Source organism: Mytilus californianus, unplaced genomic scaffold (genome assembly GCF_021869535.1).
Source record: "Mytilus californianus isolate M0D057914Y unplaced genomic scaffold, xbMytCali1.0.p SCAF_10, whole genome shotgun sequence".
Classification (NCBI taxonomy): Eukaryota; Metazoa; Mollusca; class Bivalvia; order Mytilida; family Mytilidae; genus Mytilus; species Mytilus californianus.
Window position 1 is genome coordinate 45,911,221 of NW_026262582.1, and position 18,397 is coordinate 45,929,617.

General features: G+C 33.4%; 1 protein-coding gene across 7 annotated transcripts in view; it reads left to right on the forward strand.

Moving 5' to 3' along the window:
* The window catches only part of LOC127718223 (collagen alpha-2(I) chain-like), a 149,912-nt gene that overhangs the window by 97,712 nt on the left and 33,803 nt on the right, over positions 1 to 18,397 (forward strand). For 6 of the 7 annotated variants that reach the window (XM_052224203.1, XM_052224204.1, XM_052224198.1 and 3 more), the window contains 9 exons: positions 1,355 to 1,423; positions 4,070 to 4,271; positions 7,449 to 7,600; positions 9,470 to 9,697; positions 10,819 to 10,984; positions 11,893 to 12,158; positions 14,836 to 14,898; positions 16,843 to 17,046; positions 17,782 to 17,955. In XM_052224203.1, the coding sequence (XP_052080163.1) occupies positions 1,355 to 1,423; positions 4,070 to 4,271; positions 7,449 to 7,600; positions 9,470 to 9,697; positions 10,819 to 10,984; positions 11,893 to 12,158; positions 14,836 to 14,898; positions 16,843 to 17,046; positions 17,782 to 17,955 (1,524 nt within the window). The remainder of the gene's footprint in view (positions 1 to 1,354; positions 1,424 to 4,069; positions 4,272 to 7,448; positions 7,601 to 9,469; positions 9,698 to 10,818; positions 10,985 to 11,892; positions 12,159 to 14,835; positions 14,899 to 16,842; positions 17,047 to 17,781; positions 17,956 to 18,397) is intronic. The other variant, XM_052224202.1, reaches the window with a different exon arrangement.

The following is an 18,397-nucleotide window of genomic DNA, read 5'->3' on the forward strand; positions in this document are numbered from 1 at the left end:
AAAATGCTGTGGGGTTAAACCAGATTTATGTGCATGCAAATCTCACCCTTCCCTTTGCCTATCTAGACCATATGATGTAAAAGAACTACAAATAAAAAATCTTTAAACTCCAGCTACAAACATGATTGATTGGTGTTTAACGCCTCTTTCAACATTATTGTGCTGTTTCTTGGCGGCCAGTTTTTATTGGTGGAGGAAGTCGGAGGGCCCGGAGAGAACCACCGACCTTTGGTAGGAAAACTGACAATCCTAGTCAATTAAGATTGGAGTCGAGTGCACCTGCCTCGTGCGGGATTCGAACTCACAACCTCAGTGTTGACTGGCTAGTGATATAGTAGACCACTCGGCCAACGAGGCCCCCATGCTACAAACAGGATGAACATTAAATTAAATAAAGAAATAAAAAGAATACACGAAATTTTGAAGAGCAGAGAGAAAAAAATGCTTGCTACTTAACAGTCAGCTAGTTATGGTTACGCCACAACTGTTGTCTGAATAATAGTACGGACAGTCAATAAAATAAACATTGAAAAAGAAGGAAGGATGAGAAACACTTCCTTATAAGAATAAGAAGATGTAGTATGATTGCCAATGAGACAACTTTGCACCAGAGACCAAATGACATAGAAGTTAACAACTAAAAACCCATACAACATAATCAGCTATAATTTTAAGGCCTCGAAATGACAAATGACAAAACAAACAACCAGATGTATATCAAAACGATGAACGAAAAACAAATATGATATACAGCACCAAAGAGCAGCGGAGGGGGCATTAAGTTTTACCAGTTCTAGAGTTATGCCCCTTTTCAAATGGAAAAATTGCTGAATTTTAGTTCTCTAACTTTTGTTTGCCTCAACCAAATGTTATGAAACTTATACACAATGGTTATTACCACATGACACAGATCATGTTGAATTTTGGTGTTGTCACTTTTAGGGTTCTAGAGTTATGCCCCTTTACAAATGGAAAAATTCAGCTGGAAAAATTGCTGAATTTTTTGTTTCCGTTCTCTAACTTAAGATTGCCTCAACCAAATTTTATGAAATTTATACACAATGCTTATTACCACAAAACTCAGATCAATTACAAATTTTGGTGTCGTCACTTTTACTTGAGTTGTGTCCCTTTATAACGTTATATGCAAGCAGGGGCATCATCTGTGTCCCATGGACACATGCCCCATATATTTTTGGGAGCAATGATTTAAGATATTTTATTTTGTGCCATTTAATATTACTGTGCTAAAAGAAGAACAATTCAGCAGTTGAAAACTCTTCATAGCTATTGACATTGTAGTAATCTTGATCTTGTTACATTTCTTATTGCTAATCTTGAATTTCATTTTCAGAGTTTGGACAGTGGATCAGGATCAGGAGGAGAGGATGATGTTGATCGTGTTAGGCCAGTCATTACTCTGGTAAGATTGGGAGAATATGGATAGTAAAATTATTAGACTTGGGAGAATTTGGACTTTCTTATAAACTGAACAAATTGAGATGTGGGGTATATGGAAATGAGACAGCAACCCAAGGACAAAAATAACCAAACGACATCAAGAGGAAATCAGGCTTTCTTCCACAATAGACAGGTGTCTATATAATATGTGAAGCTCTTAATCATCCCAAGTCTATAAAAGTTGTGAATACATTTTAGAAACTCATAGATCTTCAATTAACACTGCAATGAGTTCTCAAAAATAACTAGTAAAACATGGCATAATACAACTACATACAAGATTCCTGAATTTAGACAGGCACATGAAAATAAGAGGGGTTAAAAGTTTTTGTGATCTCAACCCTCCCCCTTCTTTTAATCTCATTCAGATGATTAACACATATATACATAAGTTTGGAAGTTACTGACTCGGGAGATACAGAATTAAACTCAATCCTTTTTGTTTCAAGGGAATGCATTATATAGCAGAGGTTCCGAAGGTTTTTTGGACCTCAGTGGTCTTTTGGTCCAGTAATTGTTTGAGCATTACTGGTCCAGTCAATGTTTTAGCAGTCTTTTACATTATTGACAGACCTTGGGAATGCAATATATAGTTCCTGTAAGTTTCGAAATGTTTGTGATGTTTTTAGTCCCCTACCAACGAAGGGGACTTTAGGTTTGCACTACGTCTGTCTGTCTGTCTGTCTGGTCCGTCCGTCCGTTCGTCCGTCCGTCTGTCAGTCCGGCAAATCAGTTTCCAGACTTTTTTTCTTCATGCTTGAAGATATTGATTTGATATTTGGTCTATTGATTTATCATGACAAGTTACAGGTCAAGATCAATTTTCATCATTTTAGCTTTTCTCTTTGTTCAGTTAAAGCCCTTTCCCTAGAATTAAATTTTTGATGAAATACTTATTAATTAGTAGATTTCTGTTCAAAGGGAAATAACTCATTTTTTAAAAGATTTAAAAGAAAAAATGACATTTTGGATTTTTTTCCTTTTCTTTGATAAATTGTTTGAGAATTTAGTGGTAGGTTTGTTTGTCATTCTTGAAGATATTGATTTGATAATTAGTATATAGTTTTATCATGACAAGTTACAGATCAAGTTGGAATTTTGTTCCAGTCTGATAATTTTGTGCAGAGTTATGGTCTTTGGACATAGAAAATTCCCTTAAATAATCAGTTTTCAACAGTTTTTTTCGTCATGCTTGAAGATTTTGACTTGATATTTTTATGTAGTTTATACATGACAAGTTATAGATCAAGTTAGAATTTCGTTCCATTACAATGAATTTGTAACCGGTAGGGGACTATGTATTGCCATGCAGTACTCACAGAAACTTGTTATTACATGTATTGGAAAAATTGCAACAAGATAGGTTTTGCAGAAAAAACTTGCATTTTAAGTTTAATAGCAATCTTCGTATGCTGTTTTTCTTGTTCTTGATATTACAATAATTTAAGTCTTACATTTTTGTTATATGTCCTTGTGCATTGTTAAAAATTGCAATACACAAGTTGAAAATAGACGAAAAACACTGTACAGTATGGGTTTTGCTCATTGTTGGCGGCTGTACAGTTACCTACAGTTGTTAACATCCTCATTTTTTCAAATTTTGGTCTTTGACAGATAGTTGTCTGGATCACTGGTAATCTTACCACATCTCTTTATTTTTTTATTACATATGTTTCTATTGACAATTATGAGAATTTTGACATTTTCACCATTACGAAGCCTCTATCTAATATGAATCTCCCTTATGGCAGTAGGTTAAATAATGAATGACAAGGGCGTTCAGATAAAGAACATTCTGTTGACTACATGTGTACTATCACTTAATTTACATCTTGACTAATGTGTTAAGTCATATTTTGCTGATGGGGAGATGCACTTGATTCATACAAATGGTCTTTATTTTTTTTTTAGCTCACCTTGTCAAAAAAAGTTTTTTTTTTTGTTTTTTTTTTGGATCACCTGTTCACAAAAAAATTACAGGTTGTATTATTAATTAGCTCACCTGGTCAAAGAACTATGAGAGTTTTTGATATTGCCAACATTTTGTATCGGTTTTGTGTTGTAAAAAGTCAAAAAGGATGATTTGAATTAAATTTCAGTGAGGAATTAGACTTACCTTATTCATGTGATAGTCAGTCTAGGTTTTAATTGCATGATTTTCAAATTATTTGTCTTTAAAGCTATATATTAAGGATAAAAATGATCATTTTAAGATTCCCAATATTGTGCTATATCTCTGGAGAGGAGGGGGATTCGATTGTAATCCTTGGCTTTTGAAGAAGATGATATAAGGTCATTTATAAACAGACAACAAGTAAAATTTGACCATTTATCTATAAGACTTAACAGCCAACTGTGGATTCATTAATAATCGTGGGGTACCAATTTTTGTGGATTTAACCCACAAGTTTAAATATTCAATGAAAGTACAAATTCTATGTAGGCTTGTATGTAGTAAATCCAATATCCAGGAAAATATTCTTTCTCTTCAACCGACAAGTCATTAGGTAAGCACGAAAATAAATGACCCCACAGTATTTGTAAGTTTTTGTTTTTCAGTAGTTGTATCATCGTCAGTTAAGTAATGCATTCAATATCTTTCTTTCAGCCACCACCAACAGGTAAACCAGGAGAGAAAGGAGAAAAGGGAGATACTGGAGAACAAGGCAAAGATGGAAAGGATGGAAAGGATGGTAAAGATGGCGAAAAGGGAGAAAAGGGAGATGTGGGACCAGTTGGTCCACCTGGTCCCCCACCATCACTTACGCCACCACCACCAGAGCTTCTTGAAGACATGATGGGTGCAAAAGGTACGGCATAATATTATAATTCAAGATTATTGCAATGCTCCATTTAAATGTTAATATGTCTTTTGATTGAGTTAAGCCATTTCAATTGATATTTTATAGTGTGTCTTTCTATGTTGTGATGTTACACTATTGTTTCTGATAAGGGTGAAGGTTTGGTACCATTAAAACTGTTTAAACCCGCTGCAATTGTTTGCACCTGTCCTAAGTCAGGAATCTGAGGTTCAGTAGTTGTCGTTTGTCGATGTGGTTCATAAGTGTTTCTCGTTTCTCGTTTTTTATATAGATTAGACCATTGGTTTTCCCGTTTGAATGGTTTTACACTAGTAATTTTTGGGGCCCTTTATAGCTTGCTGTTCGGTGTGAGCCAATGCACTGTGTTGAAGACTGTACTTTGACCTATAATGGTTTACTTTTATAAATTTTGACTTGGATGGAGAGTTGTCTCATTGGCACTCATACCACATCTTCTTATATCTATGGCTACCTTTAAAAGATTCTTTGTTTGATGTTGCCTATCCATGTTGTTGGGTAGGTAGGTAGGTAGGGATTTTATTTTTCTTTTCGCCAAAAACATAAGTTACATAAATTTAGACAAGAAAACGATGTTAGAGCAGGAAAAAATCTTTTTAAAAAAATTTGAAACAATTTGTGTCATAAAATTTTTCAGGTAGGCTGCTTTTTAGGTTGGTAATATTTGAAGCCTGAATGTAAATAAATGGTTTGAAACTATTGAATAAGTCAAAAATTATGGCCTGGGTCAGTTCAGAAGACATATTTATTTTTCAAACTTTGCCAGAATAAAAAAATATTGTTTATTTCCTGCAAGAAATTGCCAAAACAATTATTGTTTATTAACCTTGAAAATACCAGACTTTTATTGAATTTGACCGTTTGAAATTTACAAAAATTTTTCAAACAATGATTTTTTGTCTCAGTTACAGACATAAGAAAAAAAGAAAAATTTTTGGACAAAAATCGATTATTTTTTCAACAAAACCACCTACAGTCTCCTTTTGCATTATTTTTGTGTGTTAAAGTGAACATTGTATAGTTCCAGCAATAACTGTTGTCAAGTTTATAAGGAAGTCAGTATTAAAAAAAATTTTTCAGTAAGGGATAATCCTTGGGACGAATTGATATGTCTACATTAAAATACGTAATGTTGGTTTCCCTCCCCTAGACTACAACATGCCCCTGTCAACAGATGAGCAGACGCTAAAAGTTGCATGTTCTGCCAGTCTGTCACTATCTAAGTACTATCCTTGTGCTAATGTAGGTTATCTGTTAGCATTAGATTGTACTAGGGTGGATGTTCAGACCATATCTTCTAGAACATTGCCATTTGTACTTGAAAACCAAAGACATACAGTTAAGTACAGCCTATTAATCAATAGCCTTGCACTTAAACCTATTATAACTTCATTATTCAATTCATTTTTATGCCCCACCTAGGGGCATTATGTTGTTTGGTCTGTGTGTCCGTTCGTCCATCCGTCTGTCCCACTTCAAGGTTAAAGTTTTTGGTCAAGGTAGTTTTTGATGAAGTTGGAAGTCCAATCAACTTGAAACTTAGTACACATGTTCCCTTAGTCCAAATAATTATGACGTCTTGAAAGGCTATTTTAATTTTTTTTCTGTGAAGCCTTCCTACGGACTAAATGTTCCTTATGATATGATCTTTCTAATTTTAATGCCAAATTAGAGTTTTTACCCCAATTTCACGGTCCACTGAACATAGAAAATGATAGTGCGAGTGGGGAATCCGTGTACTATGGACACATTCTTGTTCCAATTCATTTTTTTCACAAAAATTTCAATTTTTTTTATAAATGATCTCAAGAGTCATTCCAAAAACTCAAAAGAATTCCATGTATGATGTTTGAATGTTTAACTTTTCAGCTTTGGATTTTTGAATCTTGAAAAAAATGTAGTTCCTGAATTTTATGCTTGGTTACGAGTCAAACTTTTCCAATTTTCTTAGGGAGCTACCATTTGATTTTTATGGGGGGGGGGGGCTAGGATGAAAAATGTTGTCCTGCATTTTTTTTTAGTTGTTTAATCTTGTCCTGCTTTTTTATTTTTCACTCTATTTGGTCCTGCATTTTTTTTATTAGTTTATCTTGACTTTTTTTACATAAATTGTCATCCTGCCTTTTTTTTTTCCAAGTTGCTCATCTGCCTTTTTTTTTTACCCAAAACTGCTGTCCTGCCTTTTTTTTCAAATTTCATCCTAGCCGCCCCCCCCATAAAAATCAAATGGTAGCTCCCTTAGATGCTCCTGTATCATTCTCATAACCAAATGTAAACAACATAAATGCTTGATCACTGTTGAAAATGCAGTGGTATAAATCATTGGTAAGACCTGTACTACTACTGTGGATGTGAAACATCGGAAACTCACAAACCTTGAAGAAAAGAAACTAAATACTGTACAACATCAATGCCTAAGAAAGATCCTAAAAATAAGATGGCAAAGTAAAACATCAAATAAGACAGTAAAGAGGGTGTGGATGAGCAAAAAATAGATACAAAAGAGAAAAATGGACCAAAAAAATAAAGAATAGAGAATAATGGGCAAAAAGTATAAAGAATTCAGAAAAATGGCCTAAAAAATTAAAGAATACAGAAAAGAAGGACATTCCATCCAGAACCCTCAGTAAATGAAAATGCTAACACCAGAAACATCAGTTATGAAATCAGAAGGAGAGGTTGGACATGGAGAGGACAAATGTTAAGGTGTGAAAGAGATAAACAACAGTAATGTAGCACTAAATTGGGCTCCAGAAGTGAAAAGAGCTAGAGGAAGGTAAGAAAAAAACCATGGAGAAGAGCAACAGAGAAAGAAAGAACCAACAAGGATGGACAAGTTGGAATGTGGCCAGAAGTACAGCAGCACAAGATAGAAAAGGGTGGAATGTCAGCGTGGAGGCCTTATGCAGCTTCTGGCACAGAGAGAATTAAGGCAAAGGCTAAAAAGCACAAATGACTTCCAATACATTTGTAAGAGTTGTCTCCCATACCCTGAGTCTACCTACTTAAAAGAATGTAAAAATGCATATTAAGCACTAAAAAAAAAAATTTTTAAATTGTTACTTTATTAGTAGAAAAAAGGACACATTGGAATTTTAAAAACAATTTATTTGTTTATTGATTAGTTTGTGTATGTTTATTTTTTAGGTGAAAGAGGAGAAACTGGTCCAAGAGGAGAACAAGGAGAAACTGGAATTGAAGGGTTCCCTGGTCAGAAAGGAGAACAAGGAGACCCAGGAACTATTGGTCCAGAAGGGCCAGCTGGAATCCAGGGTCCAAAGGGAGACATGGGAGATAGAGTATGTGTAACAAAAAGTGACCTCCATATATCTTATAAAAAATCAGAAATATTTTTAGGGTTGTATATTGTCAAAGTTTTCATCAGTGGATGTCTTCATTTATGTCTGTATTAAAGTTAAGAAAATACAATACTAAAAACAGGTTGTTCAGGAACAATTACTTCATAGAAATGTCACTGCATGTTAAACATAGAGATTTTGGTCAATTTTCCAATGAAATTTTGAAGAATGATTTAATAGTGTATGCAAAAACTAGCAAACAAAGTTTTTCATATAACATATGTCTTATAAGAGTTTTTAGAGATCTTGCCTGCACACAATGTTTTTCACCCAGAAATCATGTATAATATATTAAGCATTTTTTATGAAATTTAAATGATGTTTTTTTAACATGAAAATTTTGATTATTCATAATATTTGAACAACCTTGATTATAATCATGATTAATTACTGTAAATTCAGAAATTATTGCGTGCATTTATCATTGCGATTTTTCAAGAATGAACAAAAATGCGAGTTTAATTATTGCGATTTTAGGAAATGCTTTGTACAGATATACATAACAGATATCAGAATGCAAGTTTTTTTTTTTGCGATACGCAAGGAGTCGCATAATTCGCAATAATAAAAACCTTGCAATAATTTCTGAATTTACAGTAATAGAATTTTTTGCCATTGTATTGTGCGTTTTTCTACAAAATATATTTTTTGTTGTTCATTTGGTATCTTATGCTTATTGTAAAAAGATATTATGTAAAAAGAAAATCTAGCGGTGAAGACTTTAATTTAATTGCTTTTGATTGACCACAAAATTCATCAGACTTTGTGACATGTACAAATTTTTAGGCTGAATAAAGAATTATTGCCCTTTATTCCTGTGAGGCTGTGACTGTAATATTCAGACTTATGTAGAATTATTTCATTGACAAAAATGAATTAGAATTGTTAACCCTCATTCTAGGAGTGGGAGCTACATTGAGTTTACCTTGTCGGTCTGTCTATCTGTCAGTCCATCGGTTCGTCCAACAAAAATATAATTAGTCATACTTTTCTCAGATATTACTAAACAGAATGAAGGGCGCCAGCTTTGTATTTAGGGCTGTTCCATTAAAATGTATGTGGGAGGGTAGGAAGGGACTTAAAAATATCCCTACAACCAAGAACCATTTTTTAGATAATTTTGCATGATGATAATAGACGCATACTGAAAAAAGACCCATGACCCACATTCAATAATTAAACTTCCCTTCATACCCTCCCACATACATTTTAATGGAATAGCCCTTAGTGATTAGTTGTATTGTGTTAGCACATTTTGGATCTTTAAGTCACCTAATACTTTAAAGTTTTCTGATACTTTGAATTTTTCAATACTTTGAATAACTTAATTTTTTGTCACAAATAGGTCCAGAACTACTGAACAGAATGACTTCATATTTGTTCATCAGTTTGGCAGTGATGAGTTATTGCAGGATCACTTTGGAGATCTGTGAGACACCTATTTCCTGTTTATCTATACTTTAGATTACAAGTAGGAGTATGCTTAGCAAGACAACATTTGTAGTCCCGAGCCCTGCCTTATTCTATACCCCAGAAATTAAAATATATCCACAAATATTTATACTGTGGATTCATTTATTTTCGTGGGTACCAATTTTCGTGGATTGAGGAAAACTTGCATTTTCATGGATATTTGATTTCATGGTTTTGCCAAAGTCTGCATAAATTCCTAAACAAAATTTGTTATTCGTTGGACATTGGAATTCGTGGTTCCTGGGTAACCACGAAACCCACGAAAATTGGTATCCAACGAATAATAATGAATCCACAGTATTCCTAATAAACTGACAAAAATATTTATTTTATCAGGGATTGCCAGGAATTGGGCAAGTTGGACCTCAAGGTGACCCTGGTTTGCCTGCTTCGGTCAACACCCAGGAGATTGTCGACATCATCTTATCTCAAGTGCACATGGATCAAGGACAGAAAGGTGAAAAGGGGGAAACAGGACAACGAGGAGAAAACGGAAGTGATGGAAATGATGGAAGGGAAGGTATTCCTGGAAGAGACGGTTTGCCTGGACTTGCTGGAGAAAAGGTACAAATTCAATTACCCGTCTTGTTTTTCATTACTTTTCGTTTTTGCGATTGTATTTTCAGTTTTTCTTCAACTGATTTTTTTCATAGTCCCTTTGTCTTCTATCTCTTCCATCAAGGCTGCAATAAAAGTCTTTGAAGAGAGCAATTCTACATTTTCTTTGTTGAAAATTGTTTGAAAATTTAAGTTTTTTTTTCATCAGGAATGGGGTCAAATAACAACCTAGAGGACATACTAATTAATTCCCACTTTTGATAGAAGGATTTTTGTGTCAATTCCTTAATTGATGGTTAGAGTATACTGTAACTGGCAACAACGTTTTTGCAATGGCTGTTGATTTTGCTGGGATAATTCAATTGTTTTTTTTTTTAACATTTTACGAATATTGAATTAGAATATATAGAAATAACAGAACTGTATTATAAGAGTTACCGATGTGAATTTTGATTGCAACTGTCAAATCACCAATTCATGGTGGAAACTCTTCAAACACAGAACTGTTATTCCTTGAATGGCAGTTATAGTGACTTTATAACAGAAAAGAAAGTATTATGTGTTGTATTTCTTGACAGAAAAAACATACTTCCAATATAAAATAAGAAGATGTGGTATGATTGCCAATGAGACAACTGTTCAAATGGCCTTCAACAATGAGCAAAACCTATACTGTATTGACAGCTATTAAACATGAAAAAATGTGAAACAATTCAAGTAAAAAAAAACAGCCTGATTTACGACAAAACAAATATTACAGACAGAACCAACAACAACCATTGAATAACAGGTTCTTGACTTGGGACAGGGCCATAAAGAATGTGGTGGGGTTAAACATGTTTGTTTGGGCGCTTCAATAAACCTAAAGGAAAGAAACAACACTTTTATTGTTGTTATTCATCTCAAAGTCATAGTTGGGCCTGCAATATAAGAACAAAAGCTCACCCATAGCTTCAAGTTCAAGATAGCCTCTAGCATTACTTTGAGCTAAACTCTAGACTAGATCATGAAATAGATACATATGCACAATGTTGATAATTATGATATGCTAAGTAAAGTGGAAACTATTTTTTGTTTAAATTGCCATTCATCCCATCTGAACTTGTATCAAAAAATTTATTTTTTAGGGTGAAAAAGGTGACACTGTTGTTGGACCAGAGGGACCAGAGGGTCCAGTTGGAAAACCAGGTGAAAGTGGACTGCCAGGAATTGCTGGAGTAGCAGGACCTACTGGACCAATGGGACCTCCTGGACCTCCAGGACCTTCAGGTCCAGGTGGACTTATAACTGAAGGTAGACTTTATCTGATCTATAGAAGCTTTAGATATATACCCAGTTGGGGGGTTTGACCCAGATTTCGCAGTTCACTAAACATGGAAATGAGATAGTGTGAATAAGGCATGGTGTCCTATGGACATATAGTCATGTTTGTTTCAATCTTGCTTCAGTGGCCAAGTGGTGTAAGTAGTTCATGTACTGTATCACTAGCCTGTTAACACTGAAGGTGTGGGTTCCAATCCCACGTGTAGCGGGTGTTTTTCGATTCTAATCTTAAGGATGTTCGCTACTCTGTTTCAAAATAACAAGCTTTTTAAAAGACTATTATGAATTGATAGAATATGAATAAAGGAACTAAAAAATTAGAAAAAAATTATGGGTCTGTGTTCATGTTTTCGAGGTATAAGCCTTTGAAAATTTGGTGGGAAATGATTCTCTCTAGATTTTTCATACATTTAACATTGGCACCATTTTTCTTTCAAAAACTATGAAAAAATAACAAGGATTTTATATTCCGAATATCTGGCAAAAATTCAAAAACAAAAGGAGCGAACATCCTTAATTTACAAGGATTGCGAGTTTTCCTATCGAAGGTCAGTGGTTCTGTTTGGACACTTTGTCTTCCTCCACTAATAAAAATCTCTATGGGCACTCTGGCTTCCTTCAACAATAAAACTGACCGTCACAATATAGCCAACAGTGCTGAAAATGGTATTAAACCCCTAAAAATCAATCAATTAATCAATCAAATCTGTAATGATTGTGAATTTGAATTTTAAAGTTTTGGCTCAAGCATTAGAAAAAAGCTGCTGTAAATAGCGCCTGTAATTTGATACTCTCAATTTGTTTAATGAATTTATACTTTTCCTTTCGTATTAAACCATACAAATTCTGTATATAGTTATTTATTTTGATTAATGAAGGTTCAGGAGATGGAGATGCAGAACCTGGATTACCAGGCCCACCTGGTCCAATGGGTCCAATAGGGCCACAAGGAATACAAGGTGTAGTAGGTCCAATGGGTGTTGCTGGACCCAAGGGAGAAGCTGGAGTTATTGGTACCCCAGGTATTCCTGGACTCCCTGGAACACCTGGTACTCCTGGAGTTTTTGCTGGAAACCTGTCGGAAATGATTGGAACTCCTGGAAAAGATGGTGCTCCTGGTCTTCAAGGAGAACCTGGTTTACCTGTAAGTGAAAAAGAACAAGTTTACTGTATGGCATAATATGGATTCATTTATTTTCATGGGTACTAATTTTCATGGATTGAGGAAAAATTGCTTCTTCATGGATATTTGATTTCGTGGTTTTGCCAAGGTCTACATTCCAGCCTTTAGAACATTTGTATGTGGTTAAATATTTAAATTCTTGGTTTATCAATTAAAATTTGTATGCCACGAATAATTAGGAATCCACGGTATCTTAATCCTGTATAAATAGAGAGATGGAAATTAATTTGTTTACCTGAAAGTATTTTCAGTTTAAAATGATATAGAGAATTGAAATAATAGGATGAAATGACATTTCTTCTTCTATTTTCTGTTGATTGGTTGGGTTGTTGTCTCTTTGACACATTCCCCGTTTCCATTCTCAATTGTATTGTTTACTGCTGCTGATTATCATTAGTTTATTATAAGCATGCCAAAATCTATCTACTCTGAAAATTTGCTGACTTGTTTTGGAGTTATTGCCCCTGAAATGTTGATTTTTACTGTTTTTTGCATTATTTACTGTCATCTCAAAAACTATCGTAGCTAGGTTAAATATGCTCATTGCAAAAATGATCAGCAACACAAAGAATAAATTTTACGTGCAGATAAAATTCCTTATTACCAGACTTGGTATTTTTTCACCAAATGAGCAAAACAGGCACATGTGTGCCTCTTGTTTATTTGATGGTCTTATATATCTACTTACTGGAACCACCATTGAAACACCTAAGTAAAGTCTATTTTCTACCATCAAATCTCAAATTGATGCCTGCAAATCTTCAAGTACAACAGTGTGATTTCCTAAATCCACAGTATGTTAAAACCATCTTCAGCTGTATATTAAGATAATGCACAGTAAAATAATCAGATTTTATAGAAATCATTATGTAATAATAATTCTTAGCTTTTTAATCTACAATACAAAATTTTGATTCTGATATTTTATCAAGATGTATGAAGTATGTTTTTATGAATATGCTTACAATGGATAGAACTGAACAGGTAACCAGACGACAGTTTTTTGTTGTTACTTCCCCTTTTTCAGTTATATTTTGCTTATGGTGCTAAAGGCTTTTTAGAACCTGGGATATTATATGTTATTCAGGTCTCAGACAGGGTATATAATGTGACATTCCCGGCTTAGAGTTTATATTCCCTGAGCCGAAGGCACATTATATACCCTGTCTGAAACCTGAATTACACATATATTACGGATTACCCCTGCCTTAATGCTTTTTCGAGTACCAGATATTTGTTAAACATTCACCATACAGTATATATAGTTCCGCATACATGAGGGATATAGTAATTTGCTGTGAAAAAATTTTTAACGCTTGTGAAATAATTAGTAATAACACTTTAAGACATTAATTAAGTATTTGATGTATAAATCACGTGATTCTAAATTAAAAATGTATTATTGATGGAAACACGTCATTATTTTCCCTCTGTGAGCCTCTGATGTTCTGTATAGCTAAGACTACGTCACATAGAAACGTTCGTTATGATGACGTTGTTGAGGTTCCAATTGGGGTGAAAAACGTCGTATATGACCTGGCAATTTCCTGAATATATGCTGTCATCTCTGATGTTATCCAATCACAAAACTCGACACATTTGTAATCCGTAATATATACATATATATGTTGTACTGTATCTGTAACTTAAGATTGGACATTGGAAGTTTGTATCATTTCGAATCTTGGTTTACTCAAGCTTGGCTTTGGTGCTAAAACCTTTTTAAGAATCATGGATTAATGTATGTTGCATATCTGCCCTCAACATTTTACTTGAATTTTCTATTACTTTGAATCTTTTGGTTTTGGTCTTGTTTTTCTTTTTTCTTTGATTTTTTACACTTTACTTGGAAAATACTTAAAATTGTGGATATTACTGTATTAAATGTAGACCTTTCCAGTTGACCATAGGTTCTATTCCAACACCATACTTTTCTGAATTGCCATGATAAGATATTCACAGCACATCATAGTTATTGTTCCTATGTGTCATTTTTGTCATATTTGTCATTTCTGGGGTTGAGGAATATCAAAATTTATTTTGCCAGAGTACATGTGCACTGAATGTTCTGATGCATATGGATACGTTTTGTTTACTGGTGCATTGGTGCTTATACATATTTCGTTCAGTTTTATCTCCTTTGCTTTTGTCGTATTTGTATGCAAATATTTATTTTATTTTAAACTTGGATATATCTTTGAAATCTTTATTTCAGATGTATTATTTTCTTAATTAAATCTTCACAATTAATTATGGCATTTAACAAAGGTTCTTGTCAAATGCTGAATGATTTCATTTAATTGGTTTTTAATATGTACAGACGACATGGAATGTTAAAGATTTTTAAAATGGACCTGAACCTCTTGGTAAAGGTCAAGTCTAGATGACCACTGACTATTTAACATAAATGCTTTCGCTTTTTAGCAGGTCTCAGTGTTAAAAAACATGAGGTAAAATATAATATTAGTCTGGGGCTAAATGTAATATTTTTATGGGTATTTTATATTTTATATGCTGAATGTCTAAACTATTTAAATAAATATATATAACCTTTATATAGCAAAAATATTTCCCAGGGTTTAAGGATAAGTTAAAAAAAAAAAAAGAGTGACTAAAAGAAATGTTTTATGTTTTATAGGGTGCTAGTGGACAAAGAGGTTTTGATGGCCCAGTAGGACCTGCTGGAGACAAAGGGGATAAAGTAAGTCCATTTAATATTTGTATGTGAGATTATGATTAGAGATTTCATCGAAAGTTAGGGCAGGTGTAGTAAAATCTATATAAACATTTTTTAAGCAGAATCAATAAAACCTGATTATGTAAATTTGGAATTGATTCCTCTCCATCCGTTAAAAAGACCCTTAAATTACACTTATTTTACAACTTTTAATCATAACAAAAAATTTACGAAACATGATGAAAGAAAATGAAAATTCTATTTCGATAACAAATAACATACAATACCTAAAACCTTTTGATTATAACCCAAAATTAATAAGATCATTATACACAATATATCCTTCAATCATGCCAGGTGATTATGTGATCACATAAGTTTTTCTAAACGAGTAAAGTATATATCAAGTAGACTGTATAAAGATGGAAAGGTAAAGGTCAAATCCAGAAATATAAATACGTAATTACCAATTTAGATGATTTGCATTTATATATGTATATAACTATTAAACTAACAATTATAAAGCAAGTCTATTTGATATATCAGGGTACCTTGTTCGTGAAAGCTGTAGCAATAAGGTAATTGTAACAGCTGTCAGCTTTAGACTTATATATTAATTATCATTGAATAAAAAACCAATCAAAAAACTGATTATGAAACTAATAAAATTATGCATACCAGTTAAAAAAATTCGCTAGTGTGTATTACTTAAAAAAAAAATCATACACCTTCCTAATTTGTTTTTAATTTATAGCAAGTAGGGGGTTGAAATTACATTGTAACAAGATTTAAGTCATGATTTTTCAAGAAAAGTAGTGATTTGAGTTTGAACTGATGAAGTTATCAATAATTTTGATATGATTTGTCTCAAAAGAAGTACACAACACTGTAAAAATCATATTAAAAAGCGCAAGCCTGATTTTTAATTTACATTCATTGTTCTAAAAAATGCACTACAAAATAACTGTGTTTTAGGGCCAGTTGATGAAAGTAGTGCAAGGTGTATGAATCTAATTCTATGAATGTAGGGCGATAACTCAATTCCAAATATTAATTTAAATCAATGCAATGTAAAATCAATCTACCCCGTCAGTGTTTACAAGCACTTTGATTTAGTTAGCTTTTGCAAAATTTTACTATGAATGGACTATAAACCAATTAAAGTATGGGGTAAACTCTTTTTAAGTATGATTATTAGATTGGTCGATTAATTGTGGTGTTTAACTTCACTTTCAGCACTCCTGGCTATATTGTAGCGGCCAGTTTTTATTGTTGAAGGAAGTGCAGGAGTGATCAGAGAAAACAATTTTAGTCAATTAAGATCAAAGCCAAATGCACCTTATTATTTTAAGATGCTATGTGGTATATATCAATGAGACGGCAACCCAAGTAACTAAAACAAATCAAAAGACATCTAAATGTAGGTTGATGATCATATTTATGGGTTAAGGATGTTCGCTACTCTGTTTCAAAATAACAAGCTTTTTAAAAGTCTGTTATGGATTGATAGTATATATATAAAGGAACTAAAAAAACAGTAAAAAATGAAGGTAATGTGTGCTTGTTTTCGAGATATAAGGCATTGAAAATTTGGCCGGAAATGATTCTCTCTAGATTTTTCATACATTTAACATTGGCACCTTTTTTCTTTCAAAAACTATGAAAAAATAACAAGGATTTAATAAGATTTTCAAATATGGCTTTTTAAACAATATGTAATAATATTATGAAAAGAAGAGTAGGGGTTAGCGGGGAAAATTTTGAATGGCACTACATGGATAATACTCGAGGATTCTGAATATCTGGCAAAAATTCAAAAACAAGAGTAGCGAACATCCTTAACCAATGTGTATTTGTGTATACAATGTGTAAGTGTGTATACAATGTGTATGTGTGTATACAATGTGTCAATTAACAGTCTTTTCGATAGGAGTCAAAACTAATATGTGTACATTTTATTTCTTACAGGGAGATTCAGGTGAGCCGGGACCTAGAGGACAAGCTGGTATAAATGGAGAACCTGGAGTCTCGGGACCTATTGGTCCACAGGGACCACAGGGTTTGTCTGGATCTGATGGCTCTGTAGGACCTCAAGGTCTACCTGGACTCCCAGGTCCACCTGGAAAAGGTTATGATGGACCAAGAAGAGGAGATACCGGTCTTGTTGATATTGTAAGTACCCATATATTTATAATGATTATGGTATTTTTATGCCAACCCACCTTGGATAATTTTTTTTTAGAATTTGTGTTTCCCACTGACAGAAAAAATGATTATTTTTTCTGATTTAAAAGTACTGTGGATCCATTTGTTTTAACTGGTTTAGGAAAAGTTGTATAGAAAGCAAAATAACAAAAATACTTAACTCCAAGGAAAATTCAAAATGAAAAGTCCTTAATCAGATGGCAAAATCAAAAGCTCAAACACGTCAAATGAATGGAAAACAATTGTCATATTCCTGACTTGGTACAGGCATTTCCATACGTAGAAAATGGTGGATTAAACCTGTTTTTTTAGCTTGTATGTATGTTTGTGTACACATGATTTTCTAAATTTTAAAAGTTCTCTATATATAGAAAATTTTTTATCAATATTTTTACCCTAAAATCCTGTGAAAAAGTATACTTGATGAACAGTACTGTATCCCCATTTTTTTTATAAAGCCCTGAAAACCTAAACTTAAAAATAATGCCATATAGTTTTGGTCTTCTTTAAAAGACTTCCATGAAATTGTTACAATATTTTCCTTAATATCATTTTCACTAACGGTATTTCTTTTTTTTTTTTAATTTAGAAGGAAAGTCCATTTTTTGACAACTGTCATTAAAGGTGAGCTAGAATTTTCTTTTAGTGACAACATGGTAATATTCAAATGATATTAAAAGTTGAATTTGATTTGCATTGCAGGAAGGCTCTGGAGATTGTGGTTGTGAACCAGGCCTGCCAGGTATACAGGGTCCATCGGGACCATCGGGAAAACAGGGAATTCAGGGCCCAGCAGGTCTACCTGGAATACCTGGTGAGATTGGTAGACAGGGTCCATCTGGAGAACCTGGAATCAGAGGACCTGCAGGACCAAAGGTACAAATGAAATTAATATTGTAAACCCAACTACTTTTCGTGCGTAGAAAAATAACAGGAATATAAATCTTCTCTTATAATGTAGATATGTTTAGGAGTTCAGTATGACGTCCATTTTTATTGAACTAGTACACATTTTTGTTTTGGGGCCAGCTGAATCCCGCCTCTGGGTATGGGATTTTCTCCCTCTGTTGATGACCCATTGGTGGCCTTGGGCTGTTTTCTGCTCTTTGGTCAGGTTGTTGTCTCATTTATTTTTTTGGGGTTTGAGGAAAAATTTTATATAGAAATTTATTAAATTAGGAAAGGTTAAAAAAATATTACAGTAGAAAAATATAGGCAGAAGATACAATGTGGACATTCAAAACTCATATGTTGAAGACAAAACAGACAACGCCATGGCAAAGAACATAAAACAACAAAGATAAACAAGTCGACAAAA